This window comes from Physella acuta, unplaced genomic scaffold (genome assembly GCF_028476545.2).
Source record: "Physella acuta isolate Inbredline_101_S28 unplaced genomic scaffold, ASM2847654v3 ptg000179l, whole genome shotgun sequence".
NCBI lineage: Eukaryota > Metazoa > Mollusca > Gastropoda > Physidae > Physella > Physella acuta.
Genome location: NW_026731698.1, coordinates 544,053 through 571,506, shown reverse-complemented (window position 1 = coordinate 571,506; position 27,454 = coordinate 544,053). Strand labels below are relative to the sequence as shown.

The 27,454-nt window shown below is 42.4% G+C and overlaps 1 protein-coding gene across 1 annotated transcript; it reads right to left on the bottom strand.

Annotated features, from left to right (window-relative positions):
* Positions 1 to 310: 310 nt before the first annotated feature.
* On the bottom strand, positions 311 to 27,454 carry LOC131936513 (frizzled-9). Its single transcript, XM_059293533.1, has 3 exons — positions 27,092 to 27,454; positions 16,297 to 17,261; positions 311 to 4,762 (listed from the first exon to the last, which is right to left on the bottom strand). Exons 2-3 carry the CDS (start codon positions 16,574 to 16,576, stop codon positions 3,087 to 3,089), a joined length of 1,956 nt encoding a protein of 651 aa, XP_059149516.1. The 5' UTR covers positions 16,577 to 17,261; positions 27,092 to 27,454; the 3' UTR covers positions 311 to 3,086.

The following is a 27,454-nucleotide window of genomic DNA, read 5'->3' as shown; positions in this document are numbered from 1 at the left end:
TCTAGACCATGATGGCCAGCTGGAAGTTACTTCAGCCTTCACACATCTTCATGAAACTATACTAACCTTAAGGCGGAGTACCATTTGGACGTTGTATATTAAGTCAATTTATCCAGGCGATCAACTTTTGTTTTGTATCAAGGTTCTGTGCAGTTGCTGAGCTGTTGATGCGCATAACAATGATGTGATTCAGCACCAATTTTTAACAAAGATGTGATTCAGCACCAAGTTCTAACAAATATGTGACCACACCCAACTGCCTAACAAAGATGTAATTCATAACAAAGAATAAAGAGACAAGACCATTGAGTGAAATATCAAACATGATTTATTGCCATGTCATACCTAGACATCAAACAAAGTGATATGCATCAAATATCTATCACAAAATCAAAACAAGCATCGTACGTTGAATAGAACACATCAATTACAGTACAGGTCACTGCCTGAGCCTGTACCACATAGATGACATACCACCCACACCCTACACCCCTGGGCCTATACCACCCACACTCTACACCCTTGTACCACATAGATGACATACCACCCACACCCTACACCCCTGGGACTGGTAAAATATAGGTAACACTACCCACCCACATCCTATCTACAGGCATTATAAAGATGACACCGTACCCACCCACCCCCACCCCTACACTGGTACACATACATGACATATTAACCCACTACCCACACAATCCACTACACCCCCGGACAGGTAATATATAGATGACACAATACCCACCACACCCCACTACCACCCAAGACCGGCACCATAGATACCTACCCACACTCCCAACAACGTTGCTATAACAATTTAAATTTCTCATAGCAACGAATACAAATGTACACAGTTGATCAATAAATAATAAGGCAATAAGAAACAATTTTTCACTGAGTTAACTACCAGCGACTTTAAACAATAAAATCGTATCAAGTATTGGTAAGACAAAATTAACTTTAATTTTGTTGTGAACAACAATTTTTCACTGAGTAAACAATAAAATCGTATCAAGTATTGGTAAGACAAAATTAACTTTAATTTAGTTGTGGACAATTAGTTACCACTCAATGTTTAGACAAGTAAATAATAGAGACAGTCAATTTGGTGGACACTTCTTGTGTACAGGAACAAAACAGACATGTGTACAGTACCTCTTGTATAACCTATATATACAGTTTACACTCAAAGGTGTATATGTCTTATGAACAACACTTTCATGTATCAAACATTCATGTACAAAACATCATTCTTGGTTTGAACAGTTGGAAATACGTACACACAGCGAGTGTAAAAATCTTGGGTGTACATACAGTGTACAGATGTACATAGCATTCGTGTGTACAGGCCTAAATATGTACATAAATCATCAAGCAACCAGCACATGTACACCATTTGTTATGTAACTATTGCAACATATTGCTATCAGCTATGCACTCATTGCGAATAAAACAAAACAATTATGTGATGATACATCTCTCCTTATCAATTCTACCCCATTGTTCATTCCCTTTCCCTAAACGTCCCGTCACACTTAAGCATTGCAACCAATCTGATAGTCTCGCCGTCACGTGATCTCGATGTCACGCGTGACAGGAGTGGTGTCACGCCCAGGGAGACCGCGCCGCTGGCTGCTCACCCACCGCCCCATTTGATCAATGACGCAATATTCCTGTCAACTTCCGCTTTCAGGTCTGATCAAAGCCCGGCCCTGGCCTGTGTTCCACATCAAAGGCGCCAGCAAACTATCAACAATCTGTCGGGTCACAAAAAACATCCAATCATTCAAACTGTTGGTTAATTAAATCAGACCCCATTAGTCACTGTTGTCTAACCTTTACGTGTAGCATTGTTACAACGTGATTCATCGGTTGTTGATGTTTTTTTTTTAATAATTGCGAATAATGTCTTTCTTTAATAAAAAAAAATTTTAAGTTTTCTTACTAAAAATTTTAATAAAATATTTTGCTTTTAATTTGATGATCAGTGTTCATGTTTACAAGAATGTAAGTCAAGAGTTTAAAAAATGTAACATTAGGCCACCCAAACGTCTTTGACCTAATGTCGGGGGCCGCATAACAGACGCAGGTTTGACAGTACTTTGACAGCATCGCTCCGTACCCAGCCAATGTTTCTTTCAGACATTTATTACCCGGGGGACGACGGGATGACACTGGTTTAAGTATATATTTTCTATAAATTTTATATTTGATCTATTTCAATCGGGTGTGGGGGCACTGTTTTGGTCCATATATAAACTTCAGATGTAAAACAATATGGATGTTACATTTGCTACACATAGAAATATATCCGTTGCCATGTCAAAACTGAACTGAGAATACACCGTTACACACTATCTCACGCAAGAACTTATAAAACCGATGTGATCAGAGTTAACGCCCTTATCACCTAGCAACCAGAATCATTTGCTGTTAAACATTGAACTGTATGTATCATACTGTACATTATTTACAAAAAACGTGAAGTAGCAGACAGAAGGAATAACCAATGCTTCGAATGGTGCAAGTTGATGTTACTTCTCTGCTAGTAGAAGGCATGGGCGCCCTTACTATAGGTGAAACCCTCCCTCCCTTTCCCATCCCCCTGGAATATATTCATCATTAATTCGTATATAATATTTAAATATATTATTTGATTTTTTTTCTCACTTGCATGGGCAGAATGATGTCCACTGACAATGACAACCATGAGTGTGACATCCACTGACAATGACATCCATGACAGTGACATCCACTGACAGTAACATCCACTGACAGTGGCATCCTGCTAAAACTGATGTTGCTGTGTTTATCATTGGTCTTGGTACACAAATTATGTATATATTATGTACATATTTTATCTGACAAACACACACGCATATACTTACACATACAAATTGAAAAAAAATAAGTTACAGTAAAACTTTTCTTGCATGAATGAAGACATGAAATGCAGCTCTGTTATTCCAAAAGAATAGTTGAGTCTCGTTCAAACTGTTTGTTTTTAGCCACAGAGGTAGACACCACATTGTCACGTGGTGATCACCAAACCATCACGTGGTGGTCACCAAACCAAGTCTGCTGGTCTATACCCTGGAGGCGATGACCTTGGTGGTGGTGGGGCCGTTGCCGCTGTGGCTGGGCGCCTTGGACACGTTGGGCTGACTGTTCTTGAGCATGATGACGGGGGCGGGGTGGTACTCGGCGTTGAAGTTGTTCGACTTCCGCCTGGTGAAGCTCCTGGAGCAGAACTTCTTCCAAGAGGCCACCGTCTTGCCACTCCAGATCCACATGCCGCTTGTAATGCCGATGACCAGGGACATGAACAGCTTCAGCATGTAGATCTCCACCGTCGGGATCGACTGCTCCAACGGGCAGCGGTGCCCCGGGGAGGTGGAGGAAGGAGGAGAGTCCGCGGGGCATGGAGAGTTCATGGCCTGTTTTTGCCACTTCCGGAAGTTGATTCTCTCGTAGAAGTGGCACCCGATGACGCAGGTCGCCGGGACGGTGTAGAGGATGGAGAACACGCCAATCTTCGCCATCAGCTTCTCCAGCTTGCGAATGTTCGTGTTGGTGCCGTCCTGCTTCAGGTCGTTCCGGATCCGGAACATGGCAGCGAATCCGGCGAGAATGAAGACGAACCCGGCTATGAGGTAGAGGATCAGGGGAACCAGGACGAACGCGGTCAAGGCCACGGGGTCCTGGTTACCCACGTAACACATCCCCGTCACCTCGTCGCCGTCCACCCGCCTCATCGTCAAAATTATTATCGTCTTCACCGCCGGGATCGTCCACGCGGCTAAGTGGAAGTAGCTGGATAAAGCTTCGATGGCTTCCTGACCCCACTTCCGGCCTGCCGCTAGATACCACGTGATCGTCAGCACGACCCACCACACCGACGACGCCATACCGAAGTAGTACAGCAACAGAAATATTATAATACACCAGGCGCTCTCCAGGCCTTCCAGAATCCGAAAGGGTCTCCCGTCGTGGGAGATATCACACGAGACGGCATCAGGGCCGGTACCGGCTCGGATCATGTAGGCGATGGTTTGTATGAGGTAACACACGGAGAGGAAGATGATGGGCCGCTCGGGGTATTTGAACCTGCTGGTGTCCACGGCGAAGGTCGTGACGGTGAGCAGCGTGGAGAAGCAGCAGACGGAGGCCCAGACGAGCATCCAAATTTGGGCAAAGTCTTTGTCCTCCTGGCGGAACAGCACGTCCACGTTGCACAGCGGGGCGCAGGTGTTGTTGGACTTGGGGATGTTGTCCACGCGGACGAACCTCTGCGGACACGAGTGGTCCGGCTGCGTGGACGTGTCCGGCTGCGTCCGGCTCTTCTGTTTTTCTTTGATCATCTTCTTCCACGGGTTGCTGGGGTCCAGCTTGTCCAGGTTCTTCTCCAGGTTCTCGTACTTCGTCCCCGACAGCGTCGAGGCGTCAATCTCCACTTCTTCCGTCGTGTTGGGCGCCGCCATGCACAAATTATTCCGTGGGTCGGATTTCTCCGGCAGCTTGTCGCAGGCCAGCATTTCCGGCCACTCGAAGCTGAAGGAGAGCAAGATGGGCTCGCACTTGGCTTTGACCTGCAGACACATGGAGCGACAGGCGGGGATGTTGAGCGTCTCGCCCACCAGCTCAGTGCACATGGGAGCGTACAGGGAGCAGAGGAAGAACTTGAGCAGGCCGGAGCAGTTGGTCTGGAGCAGGGGCTGGAAGTCCTGGATTCTGGCCTCGGCCTCCATCTGGTTGTCCTGGCCTGGAACATACAGAGGGGGAGGTTAATCATGTGATAAATAATGTATACATCACGTGACAACAACTTCACATAGCACGTGACAACAACTTCACATATCACGTGACAGCTAATGTATAAATAACGTGACAACAACTTCACATAGCACGTGACAACTAATGTATAAATAACTTAACAACTTCACACATCATTTGACAGCTTCACACAATCCGTACAACAAATGTATACAACATCTTCAAACAGCACGTGATAGTTTCACATATAACGTGACATCTTCACATATAACGTGACAGCTTCAAATATAACGTGATAATCTCAGATATAACGTGGCAAGTTCATATATAACGTGATAATCTCACATATAATGTGACAAGTTCACATATAACGTGACAGCTTCAAATATAACGTGATAATTTCACATATAACGTGACATCTTCACATATAACGTGACAAGTTCATATATAACGTGAAAACGTAGCGCATTAAAGGGATTGTAGTGTCATTTTGTGATTACACCCCCAAAAATCAAAGTATGGTTTGTTTTTAAATGTATGTTATTTGTAACGTAACAACATTAAACAATAAATGAAACTTTTTTTTACTGTCACTTAACACAACAGATAGGCATGGTTTCTTGAGGCTAGGGGGTGCCCTCTACGGTCCGTGATCAGAGTTTCTTCCAGGCATCTCTTCGGGGGGGGGCGAAGCCCCCCCTTCCCCTAACGAAATGAAATTTATATAATCTATATAGAAAATATATACTTTTAACAGTGTCCGCCCCCCCCCCCCCCCCGAAGAAAGTTTACCGCCCCCCCCCCCCCCCGAAGATTCCAAGTGCCCCCCCCGGAGAAAAAAGTCTGGAAGAAACACTGTCCGTGATATTAGCAGTATACCAACTGGATAAGCGACGATTCGAACTACATCTTTGTATCTTAAGTAGGCCTACTGTAAACCCTCTAACTACACCCGCGTCAGTCAACAAGCACTTGAGTTCCAGAATTGGTAACAGTCTCAAGTATTCACCCCCACCCCAATCCTTAGAGCCGTAGGATAATAGCGACGGTCTTACACACAGCAACACCAATCTTGTCACGGTATGTTTTAGGTACACCAGCTGCCACTGATGTATACCTAACGTTTAAAAAAAAGAATGAAAGCATCCGTTTTCAACAGGCTATCCCAACTTTGAAACTCGTTCAAGTTGTTTGCTAGCTTATAGAAGGGCTTTAAAGGGAAATATTTGGAAATAATGTACTAGCCTCGGGGTAAGTTAAGGGGAGGGGGGGAGGAGAGAGATTTGAATGTCACGGTTCAGTGAACCACGTCACAAACTTGACGGAACACGTGTCCAGGTATAAGAACAAGGATGACACATCGTGAATCACACACCCCTGTCAGATGACTGTCATTAGCTGAACACCTCAGCACAAAGAGGTGTAGATCAACACGGTGCAAAGGTGTAGATCAACACGGTACAAAGAGGTGTAGATCAACACAGTACAAAGAGGTGTAGACCGCGGTACAAAGAAGTGTAGATCAACACGGTACAAAGAGGTGTAGATCAACACGGTACAAAGAGGTGTAGACCGCGGTACAAAGAGGTGTAGATCAACACGGGACAAAGAGGTGTAGATCAACACGGTACAAAGAGGTGTAGATCAACACGGTACAAAGAGGTGTAGATCAACACGGTACAAAGAGGTGTAGATCAACTCGGTACAAAGAGGTGTAGATCAACACGGTACAAAGAGGTGTAGATCAACTCGGTACAAAGAGGTGTAGATCAACACGGTGCAAAGAGGTGTAGATCAACTCGGTACAAAGAGGTGTAGATCAACTCAGCACAAAGAGGTGTAGATCAACACGGTACAAAGAGGTGTAGATCAACACGGTACAAAGAGGTGTAGATCAACACGGTACAAAGAGGTGTAGATCAACACGGTACAAAGAGGTGTAGATCAACACGGTACAAAGAGGTGTAGACTTATACCATCTCAGCATAAAGATGTGTAGACCTAGACTATCAGAACATAAAGAGGTGTAGACCTATACCATCAGGACATAAAGAGGTGTAGACCTATACCATCAGAACATAAAGAGGTGTAGACCTATACCATCACTAAAGAGGTGTAGACCTATAACATCAGAACATAAAGAGATGTAGGTCATCACTACAAAAAGGTCTGTAGACTAAGCGAATTCCCTTATCTAAAGTTGCGTCCCTTTGAGAATGTGTTATGACTAACCTAAGTCGTACGTTGTCGATTGAACTGGGTAATATACAAAGTTTATTTTTTAATCGATTATACTTCAGACATACCATAGGCAATGAACCGGTAATTTCTATTGTTGGGTTTGAAAGAAAGAATAACAAAACAAATTCCTTTTGAAAGTACCGGTCACCTGACTTGTTTAACATTGGAGGTGGGGGGGGGGGGGGGGGGAAGCGGCCCCTCTAAAACCTATACAAGGATGAGGCGACACCATATCAAAATTACCAACACAACTATTCACTTTAGACTGAAAACAGACATTCAAAAGGGACTCGCTAGTTCGTTAAAATGAACTTTAAAACTGTTACTTTAACTTTTTATTGTGGAAATAGACATCATATTCCATTAATGGAAATTTATTATTTCTTTTAAGATTGTGTACATCAATATAAAACATTTCTTTCTTTGATGAATCCAAGTATATTCAATTGGTAACTTAAATTTCAGACAGTCATACTATCACAGCGGTGTTGAGGAGTTTTATTCATCATATCGGTATTTTAGAATTTAATTCATCAAAACCAATCACAGGAAAGTCAAAAAAATGTTCCCAAAAAACAAAATATATTAGAATGTATAGAAATTATATGACCTACAGAAGACGTGCTGGCGGTACTAGGTAAACGAGAGCGATGAATGCGGGAAGAAATCATTACCTAATCCCCTCCATCCTCCCCCTCCCACCCCTTCCCACCCCCAAAGGAACACAAGCACCAGCAAAGCCCGGGATCAAAAGAGACGAATTCTTAAACAACTTGAACACTAAAGGCGTGAGCAGATAACTCGGCTTGTACGGAGACCAAGTTCAGACAACTCTGGGCGACTCGGCCTCGGGGAGGGGAAGGGGGGGGGAGAACTCTGATAGTTTACACCAGCTGGAAGTGGAACTTGATAGTCCAGTAGCTGGGCGAGCCACCGCCTTCTTCCCCCCCCCCCCCCCACCCCCGGGGACAGGAGAGCGGGGTATCACCACGACGGGTGCAGGCACCTTGGCTGATGTTTGGGCTAGAGATACCAGAGCCACACAAGATCCTGCCCTTGGTTCTAGAACAGGACATCCCATATTTTGACAGCTTTGATCATTTCTCTTTACATCTACAGGAACACATTTATTCAAGTCTTGTTTTAGAATCATTTTTTTAAATAATTAGTCAGGGGGTTAATTTGAAAATTAATCAGCAATTTTATAATTTAAAAAAAAAATTACACTGTCAATACAACCAATTTAAAAAAAAAAACATCCTACGTTAAAAACTGTTCTTGACGGTAAAGTATGTGTATGTATCAATGTTGTTTCATTTATTACATGACTCGGGCGAAAATTAGTACCCAACCACCAATGAACTAGATGAACTCAGGAACTATCGTGTGATGTTTTCAAGATGTATTTTGTAAACGTTTTAGAAACGGTCAGCATAAACTCATTTGACCATTTCATCCAACCCGTTTGACCTCTTCATCCAACCCGTTTGACCTCTTCATCCAACCCTTTTGACCTCTTTATCCAACCCATTTGACCTCTTCATCCAACCCATTTGACCTCTTCATCCAACCCGTTTGACCTCGTCATCCAACCCGTTTGACCACTTCATCCAACCCGTTTGACCACTTCATCCAACCCGTTTGACCTCTTCATCCAACCCGTTTGACCTCTCCATCCAACCCGTTCGACCTCTTCATCCAACCCGTTAGACCTCTTCATCCAACCCGTTTGACCTATTCATCCAACCCGCTTGACTATCCCTCCAACCCGTTTGACCTCGTCATCCAACCCGTTTGACCACCCCGCACAACCCGCTTGACCACTTGCTTACCCCCAAGATTCCACGACTGGGCCAACCACACCTGTACTCTACTGTGTTTCTCCAAGCCCCCCCCCCCCCCTCCAGCCCCCGTTTGATTCCTGCTATTCACATTAAAGACGGACCCCATGGGGCGCGGGGAGGAACACATTAAAGACGGACACCCCGACCCTGGGGGCGTGGGGAGGAAATAATGAACCCAGACTGACCCCGGCTTCCGTCGGGTTCTCCAAGCCTCCATTCCCGTTACCTCCCTCCGCCGCCGGCTTTGTAGCCGTGTCACGTGACGGGGTCCAACACGTGGGGCCAAATTGCCGGCTGCTGCCGTACACCGAGTCACCCACATTACAAAGACCGGGCCCCCTTTGAACATCGCATTATTTTGGGAACCGCTCCCATGTGCTGCAGTTTTAGCGCTATTGTTCTGGCGCCTGTTTGACGTGCACCGCAAATCACCGAAAGTTTAAGTAAGTTACCATATATAACCGTAAATTTAAACACATCACCGCAAATCACCGAAAGATAAAGAAAGTTACCATATATCACCGTAAATTTTAACACATCTCCGCAAATAACTAAAAGTTAAAGTTTACCAAAACTCATCGAATATTATACAAAGTCACCATACAATACGTAAATTATAATGCATCACCGTAAATCGAAGCTAAATCGGATCACTGTAAAATAAAAAAAAATAACTTTCTCTAATTCGCCGGAAGTCAGCTTTTATCCCTAAAAATAGTCCACGCCTTCATTACACACCTACCTAACCATTCATTACCTCCTGTTTAAGTTTAACGTTTCTCGGTGTGGTCCAGTGGTATAACCCACACTTACAACTAGTTACAACTCCCCAAACTCTAGCGTTCGATATACAACAACTACACTGTGAGAAAAATGTTGGTAAAAAAGTGGTTGGTATTGGTCATCCTACGAAAATTTGTCACTTAATGATATCACATGTTGATTAGTTGAGCCATGTCTAAAAGAAAAAAGTAATTAGCTTTATAAAAAAAAATATCGTAAACAGAAAATGTGGAACGAATCAAGATGGATACCGAAGAACCAACATTTTTTTTTAAAAGGTATAAGCGAATTGAAACAACATCATCGCCTGATAAAGTTGATTAAATTTTCGTTACAGCCGCCCCCCCCCCCCCACCCTCCAGCCCCTCCCTGACATCACAGCCATCAGCACCACAACTATCTGTTACAATCAGGTTGTTGCCACAAAATTTTAAACGACTCCCCCGCCCGCCCCTCACACAACATCTTAAGTACCTGTTAAACGTAAACCTGCGCGCGCCTGGCCGTGCCGCCCCACCCTCCCGCCCCGGGTGCAGCGCCGCATGTGGCCGGCCCACGGGCTTGTAGCGGCCTCTAACGGCCGGGTCTGCCTGGTTGGCTCCAGATTTTATTGAGCCAGATGGAGCCAGTCGCCACAGATAAAAGAGCCATTGTCTGAGCTCTTCCTACTGAAACACGTCGTACGCTGGTTGCTATGTAAGCGTTGCTAGGGTTTATTGGTTGCTATGTAAGCGTTGCTATGGTTTATTGGTTGCTATGTAAGCGTTGCTATGGTTTATTGGTTGCTATGTAAGCGTTGCTAGGCTTTATTGGTTGCTATGTAAGCGTTGCTATGGTTTATTGGTTGCTATGTAAGCGTTGCTAGGCTTTATTGGTTGCTATGTAAGCGTTGCTAGGGTTTAATGGTTGCTATGTAAGCGTTGCTATGGTTTATTGGTTGCTATGTAAGCGTTGCTATGGTTTATTGGTTGCTATGGTTTATTTGTTGCTATGGTTTATTTGTTGCTATGTAAGCGTTGCTATGGTTTATTGGTTGCTATGTAAGCGTTGCTATGGTTTATTGGTTGCTATGTAAGCGTTGCTAGGCTTTATTGGTTGCTATGTAAGCGTTGCTATGGTTTATTGGTTGCTATGTAAGCGTTGCTAGGGTTTATTGGTTGCTATGTAAGCGTTACTAAGGTTAACTGATTGAGCTTGGATTAGTCACGTGTACTGTTTGGGTTGAAAGAGCGTATTTATCAAATAATGGTAATTAAAGTTTTATAATGATAACCATGGTCATAATGTTATTGACTAACGGCTGTAGGAATTGCCTTTTCATAGCAGTAAGTGGTATTCAGCATTAAAAAATACCCCACAACAGAATGTCCTCTCAAAGAAACGAAGAAAGCAACAAAAAGTAATTCTAATCTTACAAAAAAACTTGTGAGAATGGATCAAATCAAAGCAGAGGCGCGCTGTAAAAATAAAAAACAAACAATAGACGCACATATTGAAGTTAGGGAAATCCGGAACAGGTTAGATAACTCCGTCTCTTGAGAGTTAAAGAACAGAAATGACGTCCCAGCACTCGCGCTAGGGGAGGTAACTATCATGTCATTAGTTATCTCCCGTGGATTAGCATGGCGGTGTCCACGTGCGAGGCAAATACCGCGTCATTTCTGCTCACTCGTGCACACCCGAGGTCGTCTGCTGAAAGAGTCAAGCTCGGCCGTGGCGCGATTTATGATTGGAGATAGCCCGGCCACAATCGTGTGGGATTGTGATTGTATGTGTCACGATTTACAAGAGATATATAAACATAAAGGGTGACGGCGGTCAGAAGTTAAAGATAGAGGAGTACTCATGTTTTTATAACTTTTTTTTTGTTAATACTCTTAGTTCATTACAAATCAGTCTTTGGCTAAGGGCAATACACAGTTCGTTATAGTAAATATCCACGTTAAGCCGTAAGCCTACTTTGTCCAATTCAGTTCACTATATATTGGTATAATTCACGATATAATGTCTAGTATAAACCCACGGTATATGGTCTAGTATAAACCACGATATATGGTCTAGTATAACCCACGGTATATGAAATGGTCTAATAACCCACGGTATATGGTCTAGTACAATTCACGGTCTAGTATAACCTACTGTACTGATGCGTGTTTTGCACGGTCCACTTCACCAAGAGATCACGACCCATTGTTTTGTGGCCGTCACGTGACCAAGTGATCCAAGTGTGTAGCAAACACCTGTCTTAAACTCCCAGTAGCTGCTATAACCCCGTGTATTGATATTTCAACACGACACGGTACGTCTAGCCCAGCTGTGTACGCTTGACCGACCAACCACAAGTTTTTTCTAGAACTACCCTCCAGCATTGAGTTCAGAACCAACAATCGGTACAGCTGGTTCGTGTCTACCTTTCCACCACTACCGCACACACACAGTACTACAACCCTTCTGCTACATCAGCACTGCATCTATAAAACCACGACTACTGTTATATCGCTGCTAGTCTATACAATCTACAACAATAGCTTAATTGACGGCGCATTCCTATCCTAAAGTGTCCATGAGTCTACACAGCTCTAATAGGTACCTGACTCACGTTAGGGAAAATAAAGACAGCTAAGCATACAACTGACCACACTACTTCTGTACACTGTGAAACAAACTCTACTTCATCAGCCTTACAAGCGCTAAAGTAAACAATGCAACAATAGCCATACCACTGTTAAAACTCCATCGCTACTAAATTCGATCACTATTATCCGTCCGTACGGCTACATTCCTCGTATATCTATTACGTTTTCATTGCCACGCATTTATTATTCGACTTCAAACGGTACTGCATTTTCTTCCATCTCGTAATAAAATTAACATATATTCACCCGAATCTACCCCCCCCCCCATACACACGCACAAACAGCATGATTTACATGTGTTTGAGCTCACGATACAAAAGCAAAGCACAGATTTGCCAACTTCAAAGTCTACACGTTTTATCTTTAATCGCCGTGCGGGTGAAAATATTGGGAGTGGTGGGGGTGTTTGCTACACGTAACTTGGTACATGGGGTGGGGGTGTATGCTACATGTTGATAACTCTAAACGTGTTGGCCATTACGAAATGTTCGTCACGACATCTGGTCTATAGAGGGAGCTGGATCTACCTTTTGATGAGGGAACACTGGGGGTGGGGGAGGGGGGGGTTACATCATGGTCGGGATCTATGGAAGATAAATAACAAATGACTTGTGGTGGGGGGGGGGGGGGACATCTCCAAGTTCTAACACGGATCGTTCAGTTGAAAGCATCGGGTGTTGCCGAGCGTCAGGTATGTTGAGGGTCCGGTGGTGTTAGGTATATCTCTGTCCGGTCCGAAAATATCAGAAAATGTATGCATAATAAGTAAGTAGTTTGTAGACATCAGTTGTCAGTTAGACCAACAGTCGTTGAAGGGTTAGAGTAAAACGGACAGGCGTTGAAGGGTTAAAGAAAGACCGACAGGCGTTGAAGGGTTACAGTAAGACAGGCGTTGAAGGGTTACAGTAAGAGCGGTAGTTGAAGGGTTACAATAAGAGCGGTAGTTGAAGGGTTATAGTAAGAGCGGTAGTTGAAGGGTTACAGTAAGGCGGACAGGCGTTGAAGGGTTACGATAAGAGCGGTAGTTGAAGGGTTAAAGAAAGATGGACAGGCGTTAAAGGGTTAGAGTAAGACAGGCGTTGAAGGGTTACAGTACGAGCGGCAGTTGAAGGGTTACAGTAAGAGCGGTAGTTGAAGGGTTAACAAGACGTGACAGACATGAGAACGAGAGTGAGGCTCATCTGCCACCCATGCGACGTTTCCATGTCGTCGTGGATGGGTCGCAGACGCCACAGGAAGCCCCCACCGTCAAGTCACGTGTCCGGGGGACGGGCCGCGCGCATCAACACCAGGTGGCAGTGCCAGCCTGCGTGCCAGCACCGCCTGCTGATCAGATGTAAACATGGCGGCTCCCCGTCCCCCTCAGCGCTACAGTGACGGGCCGGGGCGAGGCATTGTTTTCCTTGGATAATGTTAGCTTTAGTAAACATTACTGACAGCAATTTTTTTTGTCGTGGGCGGAGCTATTTCAGTTGTTGGTTTCCGGGGTACGGGAGTGGTATGGGATTTAATAAAACAAGGGAGGTTATGAAAGGTTAACAACGAGGGGAAGTAAACTGAAATGTTATCACTTCATATTCAGAATAGACGGTCAATCTAATAACACGCGTTAAATGTAAAAGACAGTTTAACAGACATACACACACACACACACACACACACACACAAACGGGGTTTCTATACATAGGCCTACAGGTGCAAGTCCAGGTTTTGATATTAGGAAAGAGATAGTTCGCCGGTAGTCTGATCTAAACATGGGTTTTTGTCTGACGTGTACATAGATCTATGTATAAGAAAACCATCTTAAATGAATGAAAGTAGGGTACAAGTAAGAAAGAAGTATTACTATTGTAAATATGTACCAGTCCTCACAAACCGATGATGAAAACTGTAATACTATAGCGAACATGCAAGGCAAACTGACGTTGTAAATATCATGTCTGAGGCGAAAAAAAAAGAGAAAAAATAAATAAATAAAAATTTAATTAAAAAAAAAAAAAAAACCTTTACGTTACATAGTATTCGCTATACCTACTCCCGAGCCATAAATTGCTCACTATTATTAACCTTTCATGATAGAAGATGGGTGTTGTTTATACATTTGTTAACGGGTTATTTAGTGTACTTGTGTTACACTCCCACCCCACCACACACACCACACTCCCACCCCACCACACACACACCCACTACACTCCCACACCACCCAACCACACACAAATACCCACACACAATAAACGGCGAAACTTCAACACATTTGAGGTGAAAAAAATCTCATTTCCGCCACAAGCACCAACTTAAAAGCCCAAATATACTCCACCAACTGTTCGTGGTCTGTCGCCGGGGATTTCTTCAACCCATAAAAAATCCCGAACCCAGATTTCAATGGCCGTTTTTTTTTTTTACCGGGCGATCTACTCCAGGTGAAAATAGGAGGATTCAGGTAGGAATGTTTTCCTAAGCAGACGTCAACACAAGATGGGGTTGTATAGCGGGGGTGTCGCATTGTTCGCGGAGCTTGTGTTCATTTCCCCGACATGGGGCAGGGGGGGGGGGGGGGTGTTAAGAACCAACCCCACTCCCCCTATTCAAGATGTTCCCGGGTGAGGTTGGTTTTTCTTCTTTACTTTCTCGACAATTAAATGTCAGAAAAAAATTGTTTTTATATCGGGGTGCAAGAAAATATTGGTCAGCCCGAAGTGAATTTATTCCTATTTTAAAATTCATTTCTTGTTTGTTGACGGTGAAAACTTGGCGATGCCACTAGGAACCCATAGACAGCGGGGGTTCATTGGTCGGTTGTTGCTTTTTAATATTTCACCGTTCGCACCATAGTGACAGACACTGCGACAATGGTTCTTCAGCGGAAATTCCCGTTACATTACTACTACGCACTACCAAATACCATTTTTCTAACGTAAGCCTTGTTCCCAGTCCCCACTAGTTTCTATACAAAAGATCGATAATTAGACATTTGTAGCATAAGAGCTACCGGATCGGCTAAAACCGACATATTTTAAATAATGTAAAACGCCACGGTCGATGTCAATGACCCGCATAATGCTAATGTATGACGTGGGGCCTAATACCACTACATTGACAGAAGCAGCTTAATGGATAATTAAGAAATAGGCTAAATTGAGAGATAATTAATTACCATAAGAGAATATTCACGCACTTGTAATTAATGTAAATCTATCATGATGTTCAGGGTAACTTAGTACAAGAAGAAAAATATTCGATCATATTAGGTTTTTCAATAATTTCCTTTTTTTGTACTTAGGAGCCTAAACGTTGTAAGTCTATTATTGTTGTTGTTTTTTTTTTTTTTTTTGTTCTTTGTTTTTGTAGTTAGTTTCTAATGTAAATCTCAGGAACTTAAATATACTGAAAATGTATCGAATTGCCGTTTTTATTCCCAAAATCTAATTTGCTGATTAAAATTTCCCAGGTTAACTAATTACATAGTTGAAAATCTTGGTATGTCCTGTCTGATTCTGTGGGGAGAAAGTGGGGGGGGGGGGGGGCATACTTTTTATTCCCTCTCCAGAACATTCTCCAGGACATAGCACCAGCCTGTTTGTGTGTAAGGGGGCAGTTCCCTCAGGGGACGATCTGTCGTCTCGAGCCCGGGTTCCGAACTCGCGACTTTCAGCTAGACTACGCATAGTTGATCAAGCATACCTTCATATTAGGAAATCTAGCGACACTTATAATTTAAATCAAACCAACCATTTTACCCTAGCCCCTTTCCTTCAACAGAATATATCAGTGTGCGGGTAGGTTAATCGAAAAGACGGCCGATCGTATGGGCTAATTGTAGTTGCGATCTTTCGAATGGACGGCTAAATGATTGGACGGCTAAATTATTGTACGGATACATTATTGGACGGCTAATTGATTGGACGGCTAAATGATGGGGATGACTAACTGTGGGGATGACTAACTTTGAGGGCGACTAACTGTGGGTACGACTAACTGTCGGGGCGACTAAACAAACAAACAAAATGTCTGCAACTTACCGACGTAATTGGGCATCCGCGTCATGTTGTAGCGCATGTCCTTGCATATCTTGATGGTGATGGGCTCACACCGCTGGTAGTGGCTGTCCAGCCGGTGGACGGAGGGCCCGTCGGCCACACAGCAGCTGACGTAGAGCACCAGCATCAGCCACAACCCCTGCAACAGGCTGGCCATTGTTGGCATGCTTGCACAGGAATTTCCGATGGTACGGGAATTTCCGATGGTGCAAGAATTTCCGCTAGCTCTGCGATGATTTGATGTAATAAACCTCACGATCATGTTAACTTATCCTATAACATTAATCCTCTGAAATTTCGTGTGCATGTCACACAATCGCACCATCAACATTTATATACACAGTCCGAGAAAAGCTGACTCGACCTTCTCAAAACTATCTTAGGCTTGTGTACATTTTATTTTCATTCATCAGTTCTCCCCATTTGCATATCCTGAATAAAGCGAATTTATCCTTGACAATCCTAGCCCAACACAAAGCGGGAAGGGGAGATCACTGGCGGTTGTTGACCATAAATCCACAGGAGAAAACAAATAAAAATTTAAAAAATCTGGCCTACTTCGGCGAGTGAATCCTGGCAACGCTCGACCACAGCAACTCGCAATTCTTTATTTTCCCGAGATTTAGGGCCCCATTGTAGATTAACTCCCCTTGTCTATCTCCTTTTAATAATCGTCACCGATCCCTCGGCGCGGGCGTGATCCAAGTCCGAGAGTCCCAAATTTATTGAAGCGACGAGGGGGGAATTGAGTGCTCTCCCCGTTGTTGCCAAACAAGGGTCGTGTAGCCCACTCAGGGGAAACAACTAGGATTAAAGGGAAAGAACTCTGGTCCTTTCATTTACCTAATAAAACACAGGACACTGCAGGAATATCAGCAAGGCGGACAGACTGTGAGAGGCGGCGGCTGATTAATGAGGACACCTATGCAGCGCTATCCTCCATGCACCTGGGGGGAAAAAAAAGAAAAAAACAAATTTGTTAGGCTATTGTGGCAGCATGTAGGCCCCAATTGTGTAACATCAAGGGTGTTCAAATGTTTATTTAAAAATAAAAAATAAAAATAAACATGCTGAAAATATTGGGTAATTTTAGCTCCGCCCCTTTTTTCTTTCCCGTCCAGTAATCAATCAAATGAACAGCGGTGACAATTTATTGTTGTGTAACACGGCTTTTGAAGAAACATAAACATTGAGCTGGTTGATAAACACAACAGCTGCAGTTTAGGACATTGGCCTTCGTCAGAGTAGTGCAGGCTGGATACACTGGATGGCTGGGGGTGTATGGATAACATAACACTGGATGGCTGGAGGTGTATGGATAACATAACACTGGATGGCTGGATACCAGGTCAGTCAACGTAGAGCAGGCTGGATAACAAAACACTGGACGGCTGGAGGTGTATGGATAACATAACACTGGATGGCTGGGGGTGTATGGATAACATAACACTGGATGCCTGGGGGTGTATGGATAACATAACACTGGATGGCTGGGGGTGTATGGATAACATAACGCTGGAAGGCTGGAGGTGTATACCTGGTCAGTCAGTGTAGTGCAGGCTGATTACATAACGCTGGATGACTGGAGGTAAATACCTGGTATACACCAGGTCAAATGCACCAGCCTGACCTCGATTGTAACAAAGTCACTCATGTGAGACGGTGCAGTCAGCCGTGAGTCGTGTGGTCACGTGATGTTCTCGCACATCACACACACACACATTCAAGCATTTACACTTACGCATACAGCCCATGTATGCACACATACATACCATCACACAGACATTTTTTACTTACACATATTGAACCACACACCTACACACATATCTATTTTCTTGATAAAACAAATGGACTCGGTAGTTACAAAAACAAAAGAAACTTTTTGACTGTTGCTAGTACATACAGAGAATCTAATGACACATTCTGTCCCTTCTATGTGCACATTGCTGCCCAAATTATCCCTTCATATGATGAGGTCAAGAAACATGAACTCTATTTCATCTGCCCAATGGATAACTAGGTCTAAAGAGGATCTTTACTTTACAATGTGCACATTACTATTCCCCACCTCCCACCCCTAGTAACGACAAATCTGCGACATAACTCATAAAATTGCTAGATCTATGCTTTTGGTCATCGTTTCACATAATACAAGCGACATGTTTTACACACAGAGCTTAATGAATAAAAAAAATCAGTCTGAGCTACTTGTTCAAATACTAGCATTATGCAAGTCTAAAACGTCAACACCATATTAAATATTAATTATGCATTTTCCTTATTACTTTCTAGTTCTATCATTAACAATTTAAAAAAAACAACATTCATATTTCAAATTCATATTTTTAAGCAGTTAATATCCCCCCCCCCCCCCCGAGATTTAAACAAAAAGTAATATACATGAAGAATACGTGGTACTGGAGTAAATATAGTGTATGTTGTTTATGTCATAAGTTGTTTTTATATGCAGCTGTCAGGACATCCTGTACGCATGACAAGTGAACTCTGACGTGTGGCATCTGTGTCACGGTGACAACACGATGACACGACACGTCAACGTTAGATGTGTACGTTTTACAACTGATGGTTATCTTTAGCTCCCGACATACATACACACACATTTACGTACATACACACATTTACGTACATACACACATTTACGTACATACACACATTTACGTACATACACACATTTACGTACATACACACTTTTACGTACATACACACATTTACGTACATACACACATTTACGTACATACACATTTACGTACATACACACATTTACGTACATACACATTTACGTACATACACATTTACGTACATACACACATTTACGTACATACACACATTTACGTACATACACACATTTACGTACATACACACATTTACGTACATACACACATTTACGTACATACACACATTTACGTACATACACATTTACGTACATACATACATTTACGTACATACACACATTTACGGACATACACACATTTACGTACATACACACATTTACGTACATACACACATTTACGTACATACACACATTTACGTACACACTCATTTACGTACATACACATTTACGAACATATACACAGTTGAGACTTTCTAGAAGACCACGCGCAAGAGATTGCATCACCACCTCTGTTACAATAGTTACATCACCACATAAAACATGAAGCCACAGAACTCTAGACCGCCTGTTTTACAAAAGTTGCATCGCCTATTCCTACCGCCTTAGTGCCTATAACAGACCTATAAGACCGTCCCAAAGTCCACCCAACTCTGATGGGTACCTAACTCACTCAAGGCGGCTGGGCATAGTGCTGACCACACTATCTCTTCTTATGCCGAGGTCACAGAAACAAGTGAACTCTACTTCGCTTACCCCATAGACTGTCGGGTTTGAAAGGGAAACTTTACAGTGCCTAACAGCTTACCCCACGATATCTTGTCCAGGTTTCAATAATTCATCATTAAAACCAATCAATCCTCATTACGTTTTCATTAGCCTCGACCGAATGTTTACCTACTAGCCTAGGTGAGTCCTGTTACCTAGAATGTGACGACCTTGACACCACCCGATGAAAGATGACGACTGGTTGCTTTTGGGCAGACGATAGGTGATGAAGTGATCACGTGGTACCGGACAATTAGTGGGGGTAGGCCTAACAAGCATAGGGGGGGGGGGGGGGGGGGGGTACGACAACTAAACCCTCATTTTTGAGACTACTGAATCTGAAATCATAGTTTGTTTGGCGTTTCGTGGATGGTCCTTTAGGTAACAGCATTGTGTGTGTGTGTGTGTATGTGTGTGTGTGTGTGTGTGGATGTGGTGAGTGGATGTGCGAGTGAGATGTGTGGTGAGTGGATGGGTAGTGGGTTGATGTGCGAGCGAAATGTTTGGTGAGCGGATGTTCGAGATGTGTGGTGAGTGGATGGGTAGTGGGTTGATGTGCGAGCGAAATGTGTGGTTAGCGGATGTTCGAGATGTGTGGTGGGTGGATGTGCGTGTGTGGCGGAGGTGTAAAAAATATTGTAAATATAAGAGGATGGGATGTAACAATGGATGTGTGTGAATAATTGTGATGTAGAAGATGTGAAACAAACTGAGCAACCCTCATAAACACACATGCATGGTTACAGACCCACACACTACTACAGCTATGGACACACACACACACACACACACGGCTGATATTGACCAGCCATGCCCGTACAACCTTTACCCTCCCCCTAGTTAATTAACAAATCACCTAGCTGTCTCATTAAGTGGAATAAGCGGGTCCTTAAATAATCAGCCACAAGTCAATCGAAGCCTTCATAGAACAGGCCTGGTGGATTTAACAAGCTCATATTTCTGGCTGAAATCGAATTCAATTAATCGATACTAAAAGAGAAGTTAAAATTGGACTAAAAGAGAAGTTAAAATTGGACTAAAAGAGAAGTTAAAATTGGACTAAAAAAGTAGTTAAAATTGGACTAAAAGAGAAGTTAAAATTGGACTAAAAGAGAAGTTAAAATTGGACTAAAAAAGTAGTTAAAATTGGACTAAAAAGTACTTAAAATTGGACTAAAAGAGAAGTTAAAATTGGACTAAAAGAGAAGTTAAAATTGGACTAAAAAAAGTAGTTAAATTTGGACTAAAAGAGAATTTAAAATTGGACTAAAAGAGAAGTTAAAATTGGACTAAAAGAGAAGTTAAAATTGGACTAAAAGAGAAGTTAAAATTGGACTAAAAGAGAAGTTAAAATTGGACTAAAAGAGAAGTTAAAAATTTGACTAAAAGAGGAGTTAAAATTGAACGTTTGGACGTCACACGGTAAAAGATGAACTGATATTCAGACGAGATTTTACTTCAAGCTGGAACTGAGCGGAACACAAGTACACTATCCGCTTCCAAAAATCATTGTTAGGTTGTTAAAACTAACAAGATCCGCCTACAGATTTTTTTTGTAACTCCTCCAACAGATTTATTGTTAAGCTCCGACAACATGTTTCTGATAAACTCCTTGGTAGGCCCTACATGTTTCTTCCAAACCCCAACAACAGATTTATTTCAAAAACCGTAAATAGATTTATGCTTGCTATCCAAAAACAATGAACCAAAAAAATAAGAAACATTTTATAACTGAAATCACAATACTTTAGTTGTTTCAAACAATTATTTTATCATACTTAAACGATATACATCAACGTTACCTTAGAACAGATTATACATCACAATTCGATTATTTCGTTTGCGACCCACCAACCCCAAACCTTACAAAGTCCGAACATAAACCTAACTTAATGGTTAAGGTATCGCAGTTGGCGATTCCCGTATTTGCAAGTATATTTGGGTACATCTGATCGATAAGAACCGATTACACAACAGCCGTAAATTTAAAAGACCGACAAGACAACTGGTCTACTTATTATCACGCACAAAGCAGCGCCGACATTTGAAGACGCCCAGAGTATATCAAGCAGACCAAAGAAGTGAATGGTCGGAATGCAAAGTTATAAATCGTACAAATAACACTTTATTTGGTTATCGTAAATCCTTCTCGGGCTGAGAATTAGTTTAAAGCCCAGCCAAGCTAGCGAATTAATTTGTATGTGGATATTGAGGTTTGAAATATGAACTAGAGATAAATGTACAGTGGAGCGGGTGTGGGGTGGGTAAATATAACTATCGGATGGGGGGGGGGGGGGGGGGTTATAATTAAGATGGGGGATGAGTATTGTGGGTGTGAGAGTTATGTAAACAGATTCATAAGACAAGGGGTTTGGCGCAGGGGTCAGCTCAGCAGGGTATTATATTTTATTGTTAGAATAACGAGGGGGTGGGGGAGGGGGGGGGGGAAGGGAGGCGTCATATTGACTAGGGTACCATAGTTCGAACTAAATAAAAACACGGCGGTTGTGGGGGGGGGGGGGGAGAGAGTGGAGAGAGAAGTAATTAACAGTATCACAGTTCAAACAATCAAGAAACAGTATCATAGTCCGCACTAAAGAGTATGGGGAGGGGTGGGGAGGGGTTGTGAGGGGTCATATCAACAATAGTATCTGTCCATTGGGGTTGTGGGGAGGGGGGGTCATATCAACAATAGTATCTGTCCATTGGGGTTGTGGGGAAGGGGGGGGGGGGGTCATATCAACAATAGTATCTGTCCATTGGGGTTGTGGGGAAGGGGGGGGGGTCATATCAACAATAGTATCTGAGTCCAAGCTAACGAGAACCACGAACCACTGAGTCAGGGAGAGCTGTTTGTATAAACATGAAGCCGAAAGCTGACACCCCCATTCTCGGGGAAATATTTCACCGGCCCATCAAAGCCTGCCACTGGGAAGCGACCACTCCGTGCAGATGGGTGTAAACAAGGTCTAAGGCGGGGGTGGGATAGTTAATAGTTTCTTTCGTCCTCACAAGAACAATCGCTCACCGAGTTGCTTCAGTTAACACAGGGGTCGGCTACAACAGGGGTCGGCTACAACAGGGGTCGGCTACAACAGGGGTCGGCTACAACAGGAGTCGGCTACAACAGGGGTCGGCTACAACAGGGGTCGGCTACAACAGGGGTCGGCTACAACAGGGGTCGGCTACAACAGGAGTCGGCTACAACAGGGGTCGGCTACAACAGGGGTCGGCTACAACAGGAGTCGGCTACAACAGGGGTCGGCTACAACAGGGGTCGGCTACAACAGGGGTCGGCTATGAAATGGGTCAGTTAAACTACAGGTTGTTACATACGTAACACATGGACTAGTTCTATGGGTCAGTTAATTTACGGGTTGTTTAACTGACCCATAAACGTTTATGTTTTTGAATGGATTTGAAGGACAGTACAGTGAGAATTGTAGGACTATGAATCGTTTTTAGAGTCAATGTTAGGGTTAAGGTGGGGTAAAAAAGGTATGTAGTGATATCAGAAGAATAAAAAAAGTGTATCTTTTGAAATTGCTTAAAATTATTTTATTTTTAAACCAAAGCTAATGAAAATCTAAGTTTTTCTAAATTTACAAGTTCCAAATTCAGCCTTTAAATTATAGCATGTAGTAAATATATAGATAAAAATAACGGGGGTAGAAGTTACATTTTTGTAAGTGAAAAACATTAGCCCCGTATATCAATTTAGTACATCGGTTGATCGATTAGAATTAAAAATGGAATTTTGAGAGGCGGTATTGTTAAAAACCATGGGATTGGTATGTTGACAACTGTCAATTTTAATACCACCTATAGTAGTCAATGCTACTGCGTAGACGACGTGAGTGTTCATTTTCTTCTGATATATTATATTATACGAGCCAACCCGCGGCGTATCATACGCCACTATTTAGTTGTTTTTTTTTTTTTCTACTTTTCAGTAATTTATAATTTGTGAATTCGACAGTACCAATGCTGCCACTGAAAATATTTGCTTAAAAACACACTAACCCCCCCCCCCCCCCCTGTGAAAGCAGCCTCCTATTAGTTACCTGCTCTAAGTTTAAAATCGTTTCAAACTAAATTATCTGCCCCTAATAGCCGTCACCAAACCAGTCTCTATGATTGTAAAATGTAAACAGCGTGAACCACAGCTCACCAGACCATGTGAGGGGGTGGGGGTGGTAGCGATAGAGAGGAAGAGAGGGGACTGTAAGGCGCGCTTGCAGCTTGTTTTCTAACGGCTCCCAGAAGAGAATTATATATATAGATAACTGAATGAAATGAACTCTAACGGTCGGAGCTTCAAACATTTTGTGTAATAGCCTATTAATAGCCGCACAGCTAAGCTTGACCTCATAGTGTAGTGCGTCGTACCGCAGATGTTACATGTAGCGTCCGTCTACTGTGGGTATTGTATTGTGTAGTGTAACAGTCTACTGTCTCTGCTGTCTTATGATATTGATACCCCTTTAATGATGTATTTAGTGGTTGTGTTTTTACTGTCGAGTATTTTGTTCTGTTTATAATACAAGCGTTATTAACATGTTGTGTTCTGCAGTCGTGCTACTTTGGTGCTGTATTAAGTCATGGTTGTATTGACATCGCTGGTGGCATTTTTTAAACTCCATTCAACAACATGAACTAGTTTCAATGATACCTGAACTAGTCTCAATGATACCTGAACTAGTCTCAATGATACTTGAGCTAGTCCCAATGATACATGAACTAGTCCCAATGATACATGAACTAGTCCCAATGATACATGAACTAGTCCCAATGATACCTGAACTAGTCCCAATGATACATGAACTAGTCCCCATGATACATGAATTAGACCCAATGATACATGAACTAGTCCCCATGATACATGAACTAGTCCCCATGATACCTGAACTAGTCTCAATGATACTTGAACTAGTCCCAATGATACATGAACTAGTCCCAATGATACCTGAACTAGACACGATGATACCTGAACTAGACCCAATGATACATGAACTAGTCCCAATGATACCTGAACTAGTCCCAATGATACCTGAACTAGTCCCAATGATACCTGAACTAGTCCCAATGATACCTGAACTAGTCCCAATGATACCTGAACTAGTCCCATGATACCTGAACTAGACCCAATGATACATGAACTAGACCCAATGATACCTGAACTAGACACGATGATACATGAACTAGTCCCAATGATACATGAACTAGTCCCAATGATACATGAACTGAGACGACAAAGTAATACCAGCACGATCACAAACTAGTCTCAAAAACTATGAGCTAGCCCCAACATAAGAAACAAATAACGCAGTACTAAACGACAACAAATGCTACCCTATGATCATGGTCACGCGATACAACACGGATATCAAGATGCTGCTGTCGTCGTAGCGGTTAGGGTCAAAGTTAAAATTCAGATAATGTTAGTAGCTTTAACTTAACCATCATTAAAACTTAAGGCGCTGTACATAACCCAAACATGACTTTAAGGTTACCCTTGGACAAACCCAAACATGACTTTAAGCTTATAACCACTAGCGATATGGATGTTTTACTACATTGTGTGGTGGCTAGGCTCTCATTTGGATTTTCAGGTAAACATTGCACAACATATAATGCAGCTTGTCAATAAAGTAGTCTAAAGCAATTGAACCTAATACTTTATTTAAATTTAGGCACAAAAGAAAAAATATGAACAAAACACGGAATACTTGTTAAAATATTTTCTAGCAGAATGCACGCACGTTTGGTTATTGAAGTCTAAATGTTAGCCCTAATCCTTACATTAATCCTTCCTATTGTGTGAGAGGGGGGCGTTAGCAGTAAAAAATTAAAACTATACCCAGATGTGTACACGAGTCAAGTGTGTATTAGCAGCAGTACAAAATTAAAACTTAGGTGGTACAACACTTGTTGATCTATGCAGCATGACAGTCGACCAACCGTCCAACACAAGCATGACAGTCGACCGACCGTCCAACACATTCGATGTGTGTGTAGTGGTGTTAGGCCGTGTTTGTTGATGTATGCAGCATGACAGTCGACCAACCGTCCAACACAAGCATGACAGTCGACCGACCGTCCAACACATTCGATGTGTGTGTAGTGGTGTTAGGCCGTGTTTGTTGATGTATGCAGCATGACAGTCGACCAACCGTCCAACACAAGCATGACAGTCGACCGACCGTCCAACACATTCGATGTGTGTGCAGTGGTTTTAGGCCGTGTTTGTTAAGTTACGGTAGACCAACATTCTAAACGTTGTGAAATCAAATTAGTTCGACAGTTTTTCATTATTTAGTCGAATAAGAATTTGTTTAACAATATAGAATCTATAACAAAAACTCGCTTCACACATAGATCTAACCATAAAGCACCAACAACCATAACCCACGAACGACGTCCAGTTCAGTAGACCCCAGTAAACTGGTTATTACAAGGTACTGGTACTGTGTAGCTAGCCAGCTCAGAATTTGTTTCCCATACAATTTAATTGTACGTTCAGTTGTTGTTTTTTTAAATAAATTAGTGTATGCTCCCGCTTTTCAATTAAATTTTAGCTAGGAGATGTCTATTAAAATAACTACTAATTAAATGATTACTTATTTCAATTATTTTGTTGAGTTTTTACTAGATCTAGGTGTAGGCTTATTTTTTTTTCAAGTTCATTCTTGACCGGTCTTTACATTTGATATAATGTAGAGTAGAGTTAAGCTAGATTATAAAGAAAATATAACTCTAGTAAATAGATCTAGATCTAGATCTAGATTCTAGATCCACGACTAAACAGAACTCTAAGATCTAGCTAGAATCTAGGTCCAAACATTCTCCCTAGGTCATCGATCTATCTAGATTTAGTCGTGATTGGAAGAATAAAGATTAAGCTGTTAACTATAAGTCATGAAAAATTATAAAGCATTAAATTATTTCATAATATTATTAATTATTATTGTTACGCTATTTCGATTTTTCGGCCTAAATTGGCCTAGTTTCTATATCAAATCAAAGTCAGTTTAATTGATTTATATTTTATTGTGACACATTCTCTATAACTTACATAATCTACTAGATCTAACTAATAGAAATCTAGAAGATTTATCTAAATTCTATGATTCGTGAATAGATTCATCACTTAATTGACTTATTCTTACTCTGTCTCTAGATTTCTATAACAACTGTCTATAGTCGGCGATAGCTCTATAGGTCTAGATCTAGATCTACTGATCTAGTGTTGAGTTTACTAATTTACAAAACAAGTACAAAAACTGCGTGACATGAAACACTTGAACGATATCAACTGCGTCAAAGTTTGTTTACATTTTTGTACATCACACAGAGATGGGAGAAAAATCGTCAACTTACAACTTGTGCTAGTTTAATCCACTTGCTTCTGTTGCCGGGGTGTCAACGAGCGGTGTATGTGTGGTGGTGGCCCCGGCTATCAGTGATGTGTGAATTTGGCCAATGTTTGTGTGGTGGCCTATCCTGCCACTTCGCACCCCACGAGCGAATGTTTTCACAAAATAAATCAGCCGAGACCTCGCTACTCGCTCAGAGTCTGCGCGCGGTGAACTAGGACGGCGCGCGAGACAGACGACTAAAAATTTGCAGTTCTCTCCCCTTGCTTTAGCCAAGCGACGCTGATGAAAAAGAGGGGGGGGGGGGGAGTGGTCGCATATTGAGAAGACTACACATACATCTAGTAGCGGCTTCGTTGCGGGGTTT

Excerpts from the sequence above, each read along its gene's own strand:
- LOC131936513 (XM_059293533.1), bottom strand. The coding sequence starts at position 16,576 with ATGATCGTGAGGTTTATTACATCAAATCATCGCAGAGCTAGCGGAAAT. Across the intron at positions 4,763-16,296 it reads GCGGATGCCCAATTACGTCG|GCCAGGACAACCAGATGGAG; the intron begins GTAAGTTGCAGA and ends TGTATGTTCCAG.